Source organism: Melospiza georgiana, chromosome 2, assembly GCF_028018845.1.
Source record: "Melospiza georgiana isolate bMelGeo1 chromosome 2, bMelGeo1.pri, whole genome shotgun sequence".
Taxonomy (NCBI): Eukaryota; Metazoa; Chordata; class Aves; order Passeriformes; family Passerellidae; genus Melospiza; species Melospiza georgiana.
In genome coordinates this window covers 92,526,593-92,532,678 of record NC_080431.1, presented here as the reverse complement: position 1 = coordinate 92,532,678, position 6,086 = coordinate 92,526,593, and the positions used below count along the sequence as shown (strand labels likewise).

General features: G+C 42.8%; 1 protein-coding gene across 2 annotated transcripts in view; it reads right to left on the bottom strand.

The window, feature by feature from the left end:
• Positions 1–151: 151 nt before the first annotated feature.
• Positions 152–6,086, bottom strand: part of SH2D1B (SH2 domain containing 1B) — a 75,626-nt gene continuing 69,691 nt past the window's right edge. For both annotated transcript variants that reach the window (XM_058018236.1, XM_058018237.1), the window contains 2 exons: positions 4,769–4,937; positions 152–1,709 (listed from right to left, as the gene is read on the bottom strand). In XM_058018236.1, coding sequence (XP_057874219.1) covers positions 1,669–1,709; positions 4,769–4,937 — 210 coding nt within the window. In that variant the 3' untranslated portion in view covers positions 152–1,668. The remainder of the gene's footprint in view (positions 1,710–4,768; positions 4,938–6,086) is intronic.

The window sequence follows — 6,086 nt, the reverse complement described above, 5'->3', positions numbered from 1 at the left end:
CAAGTGCCACCTGAAAAGCACCACGGCCGGGCCCTTGTCCTCTGTTCAGCCGTCAGAGTCACTCAGTAGGCACCATGAGGCACAGGCTGGGATTCCGTGTCACTCGGCCTTTTCCCAAGGCTGAACATCAGTGTCACTGAGTGAGCACCTGGGGGACTGCTGAGACTGTCATTTCAGAAAAACTACACTGCTGTGCTTTGTTGAGGACTGTGCTGCTGGAGGTGGGGTGTCTCAGCACAGCAGCTCCTTAGTCTGCTACCTGTGATAACCAGCTATCAGACAGGCTGCAGGATTCTGCAAGTGAAGAGACACATTAGTTATGTGCTTCTACAGAGCAAGGGCTCTATGTCCCTATTTATGTCCCACAGTACATTTTTCATGGATGACTACTTTCTTTTCAATTAATGAAGTTTTGGACATATATTTTAGTATTTCTTGGCATTTCTAGGGTTAGTTAGTAGTCTATTTTTTTTTTGTCTCTTTCATGCTACAAATAGTAGTTGAGCCTGGAGCCAAAAACTGCAGCACTGTTAAATTCATAATTAAGTCCAAAGCTCTGAAAGATCTAAAATTAGTTTGACAAATAATGGTGTGAGAGAAACATAATATTAAAAAGATCTAACTAGTATTACCCATTAAAATACATAAATAATTTGTGCAGGGTCTTAAACATGCAACAAATACAAATGTCTTGCTCACAGTCTCAAATGGTGAGCAAGTCTGTAGTAGTGGCTGGAAGGCTCAGGACATACATTCCAGTTTTGGCTGTGGCTGCTAATTGCAGGCCACCTTCAGAACTATTTATTAACTATTTAAAATTGGGGTTAATATTAAAGCAAATTTTTGCATTAAAAACAAGTAAACAACAAAAGACATATACATAATACAGAACTAATGGAAGTAGAAAATCAAATGGAGTAAGTATTCCCATAAGTACAGAACCTATTAAAAAAAGGATGTGTTCATGCTGACATGTATGTACAACTTGTAATCCTCTTGTAATCTGCCAGAGCCATTCCTCAACGTCAAAATATTTCAAAGCATTTTCCTCTGGTTGGTTATTTATTTTTTATGGCATGGATTTAACACAGCATTTTTGTCCTAATTTGCATTATTCAAGCTACTGACTACTAGTATTCCTTGACATTGCTGAAATACTATTCACTCTTCCAACCTCATCGGTAACATGAATTATATGCAAAATAACAGATTTTGGGGGTTTTAAAGCATCTTAAAATGCTAATAGTTTTGTCATATATGATTTTTATCTACACCTATCAATTCTGCCATAAATTACTTCTTTATGCCTTTTCATTTAATATATTTATATTGCTGCCCTCTAGCAGAATGTTCACTCTAGCAGTCAACATCTTGGACAATTTGCTGGTTAAAAACCACCAGAAGACACATACATGGACTCCTGCCCCCATACCTACGTGTGTGTGTTTGTGTCTGTAACAAAAATACTTTTATTGCTGAGCAAACGTGCATTATAGCTTGTATTGGATCTACTGGTTGAAGATGCAGCTGCTCTGACAGTCTGCAAAAGGAGGAGGTAATTCCAGATGTAGAGCAGAGGACACCCAGCTGGAAGCTCTCCTCAGCTGAGGCCCTGTGCCAGGGCATGTCCTGGAATGGCAGCTTCGGAAACCATCAGGCACAGATCCTTCAGGGCAGGACATCAACATAATCAGCGCAGTCATCAGCTTCTGTGAAGTAATCAAACAAAAAAAGATGTCATTGCAAGGTGCTCTTCTGAAAGGCTGTGGGTGCAGCACAGCCTGTGGCAGGGCAGGTAGCAGTAACTCAGTTTGGTTTCTCAGTGTGCTATTGCAGGGCCAATGTTTAGGCCCCCTGTCCTATGGACTGGATTCTCCAGGAAAAGGCAAAGCCTTTTCTGAGCCAGCAAGCACTGTTGTAAACAGTTGTATTCACATGATACTCCTTCTTCCTGAGAAACAGTCAAATGTCAGAAATCATCTGTTCCTGCTAAATCAAATCAGTCGCTGAGATATCTCTGACTCTCAAAATGCATCCCTTGTACTGTAAATAAATACCCAAGAGAAAAGTTCTCATCCCAACTAAAGGAGGAGAGCCTGAAAAATCCTATTCTCTCTTACATTTTGTAAGATTGGTTACAGTTTTTGAGAAGCCAGGAAAAAGGCAGAAATTCAGTGCTTGGAACTCAAAGCTCCACTGTGGAAACCTATTGCTCTTCAAACAGCTGCTCTCAGAAAAGCTGTTCCTAAGCTAGAAAACAAAGCTCAAATATCTCCAACCACCAGGATCATGTCCTCAGTCCCTTGAGGTGTTCCGCTGGTTGTGCTGCAATGCTCGGTCCCGCGTGCAGCAAAGCCAGCTGCTGGTGGCACGTGAGGGACGTGCTTGCTTTGGGGAGCACTGCTGTGCTTTGGGCAGTGCCTGTGTTTCGGAGAGCATGACATTTACATAAGCCCCTGCTGTGGACATGTAATAATGCAGCCTGAGAGGGAAGTTTGGAATGTTGTATAAGTAAAATTTAAATCAAAATTTAATAAAAACAATTCCAAAGTAGCTTGATTATTTCTAGAAAGCCTTCATATTTATGGAAGCCTGCCTATATTTTGACATTGAAATATAAGGGTTTATTTTTCTCCCTGTGATTCCAGATGAGGACACTGTTCATCTTCAAGAAAAATTCCTATTGCAACACCAAAAATTTCTAAAAACATATCCATGTTACTGCAATATTTTCTGTCTCCCTGCAACAGCAATGATAAGAAACCATAACAACATTTTTAGAGCAAATGTGGCATATTTGCTGTGTGATACAGGTGACAAGGTAATGTTGATGACATGGGAAATGTGTCTCTGTGGCTTCCCCTCAGCAAGGTTGCTGGGGGTCAGACCCCAAAACTGCAGCAGTGCACGCTGTGCTGGGGGAGCTTGGCCAGAGCAGTTGCACTGGCCTTATGTGTGAAACCCCAGCACAGAGGGGCTGTCTGTCAGAGTCTGAAATAGTTCATGCCTCAAACTTTGGTATAAAGTTCTGCTCATTATAACAAAAACTGTATAAAGAAGTTACAACCAAAGAAGCCTCCCTGAAGTTACCCAAACTACTGAGATTAGATAAAGGAAAACCCATTCTTCAATCACCTGAAACAAACAAGTAAACAAGGAAAAGAATGTGAGCCAAACCCAGCAGCCGTGCTGAGAATCATCTCTGCCTTGCTTCAAGGTGGGGGAGGCCATAGCCGTCAGACCCCTTTTCTGGGAGGAGGTTTGTACAGATTTCTCCCCCAGCCGAGGTGGGGGGAGGAAGTTTTGGCGTGTTTTTTGCTACTCAGGGGCAGTGAAACCATCCTCCCTTACACAAACTGGCTATGGAACCCCCAACCTTGGGAAGGCCACATCCATGGGGCATTCACGTGAGAGGCAGCTGAGAGAGTGCCTTAATCCATCAAAGACTCCCTGAAGTGCCCCCCAGAGTCGTTCCTGAAGCCTTGCATCACAGGACTGCACGTGATGCAAAAAACCCAGAGTCTGTTATAAGAGACAATGGCAAACTCTCCCTGCCCCAGGGAGGTGCCTGGGTTTTCCTGCCTAGCCTGAGTGTATATTAAGCCACTGGATTCTGTGCATTCTCGGGAGACCTTCACCACCAAGAAGACCAGCTGAGAGGATCAAAGGAACATTGTTGGGATTCATGGAGTGGTGATATTTTCTGTCACTCTGTTTCTGTCTTCCCCACCTCTTTCTCCTTTCTCTTCTTTATACTCTCCCTTTTCTCTCTCTCCCTCTCATATTTACTATCAAATAAAACCCAAACTATTGTCACTGGCATATGGTCTCATTTGCACCTTAATTTGGGCAGAGGCATTTCTAATAACTTTAATAACTGGATCATAACACTGCCCCACACCACTGTGCTGTACTTAGCAAAAGGATTTCCCTTACTCCTGGCTGGGGCTCTTGGCACACTCTGCCAGAGGTCATGGAACAGTCTCAGGGTTATTTTGCAGCCCATGGCCTGATGGATGCTGCAGCTCAGTGTTGTACAGCAGGAACATGAAGAATGGTGTGAGGGGTACTAGTAAGTTATCAACAGTATCTGCAGTCATGCTTCTCCAAACATGGGGCTGTACAACACAGTCTAAAGCTTTATGAGAACCTCTGTCTTTATTGTATCCATTAGCATAATTCTGTCAGGTAGAAGCATCATGCCCTCATCCTGCACCTGGGAGTCGTGAGCATAAATCAGCAGAAGAAGAGCAATGAGAGGCTGAACTCTGGTTCCAAAGCTGTGATCCTGAGCACAAGGCTATATGCTGATCCCTTAGTCATGTTTGAATACAAATCTGAAGCTGGCTTGCGTGCCTGCCCATCTTAGAACTAACTGAGTAAGGTTTTGATATAAATATATCTTAAAACCTGGACAATGAAGGTAAATGACAGCCTCAACTCCCAAGTGCAAGGGCCTGGTATCTTGCCAGAAGCACATTGAGTAAAACTGGTTCTCAGTCTTCTCCAGCCTAAAAGCATCAACATCCATGAACAAGACAGCTGGAGGCAGCTTTTTCCATCATTGTGTATCTCTAGTGATTTTAATTTGTACATTTGTGAGGGTAAGTAACCTGTGAGCTAAGAATAACCATTTCAGTGAACGTAAGAGAGAAGGGAGGATGTAAAACTTCTATCCATACAAGACAATGTTTAGCAAGTATTCACCACAAACCTGTCAATGCTGTCATCTTTAAAAAACCCACAAAGGCAGAGCTAAGTTTCTCACCATCATAAACATTGTCCATTTCTGACTTGAACCTCTGGCTTCCTTGCAAGGCCTTTGGTTTCTTCACCGGGTAGCGGAGCTTTGTTATCAGTCCTTGATTTGGCTTTTCAAAAGCGTATATTAAGTCCTTTAATGTTTTGAAGGTCCTCTCTGGAACACCTTCAGAAGTCTGTAAGGAAAGGATAACAGAATGTGTTTGCAAGTTCCCTTCACATGGGGTTCCCTAAATTAAAAGAATGATAAGTTGTTTCTTATTTACCAAGAAGCTGTTTTGTAAACATGTTTGGTGACAGAATATTGCAGTGTCCTTAAAACACTAGGGAGACCTGTTTGGAATCATGGTTATGGCATTAAAAGTAACCTCCCTCACCATCTTTTTTTTCCAAAAAGAACATCAGTTAAATTATTGGTGTAGATGTGTGCTGCAGCGATCCACTACAGCAGAGTGTTGAAAATTGACAGCATTACACACTGTACTCTGGTCTGAGAGCAAAAGTTAGGGATAACATATTTAGTTCTCACTTAAAATGATGCCTTTAAATAACTAGGTGACAAACAGAACTCAAACTTTTACAAAATATCAGCATTGGGAAGCCCAGGTCATGTGCAAAAAACTGTTCTTTAGGTGTGGGTTCATCTGACAGGACTGAACTGCTCCTGCAGCTCAGCCCTGCGTGGATCTGTGCATGGACTTTATGGTGCTGTGACTTCAGGGCAGTGACAGACAGTGAGCAGCCTACTAGTAGTCATTAAAAGAGAACGGGGCTTTCTCTTAATCTGTTAGCTAACAAAGAAACATGTATTTATTTTCTATAGTTTTCTGCATCCTTCATCTTTCATTCAGCCCTGGATGGACTGGGTGCCAATGCCTGTGTGTACTGGGTCTGGCTGGGATGAGTTAACTTCCTTCATAGCAGCCTACAAAGAGCTGTGCTCTGAATTTGTAACTGAAACAGTGCTGATAACACAGCCACCACGTTTTGGCTGTTGCTGAACAGTGCTTGTGCAGTACTAAGGATGTCTTTCTTGCACTTGGTTCCCCTGGGGAGTAGGCTGGGGGTGTGCAAGATGCTGGCTGTCCTATCTCACTCCATCTGACACTGTACTCAGCAGTAAAAGCATAGGGAAAGGGACGATGCTTGTGGTTATGTGTATGCTGAGGCCTCACTTTCCAGGAGCTCACTAAATATCTGCCCCCTGATGGGAAGGAGTTGCTAAGCTTCTTTGCTTTGCTTGTGTGCACAACTTTGCTTTACCTGTTTACCTATTACACTGTATTTTATCCAGGCCAGGAGTTTCCTCACTTTTGCTCTTTGTG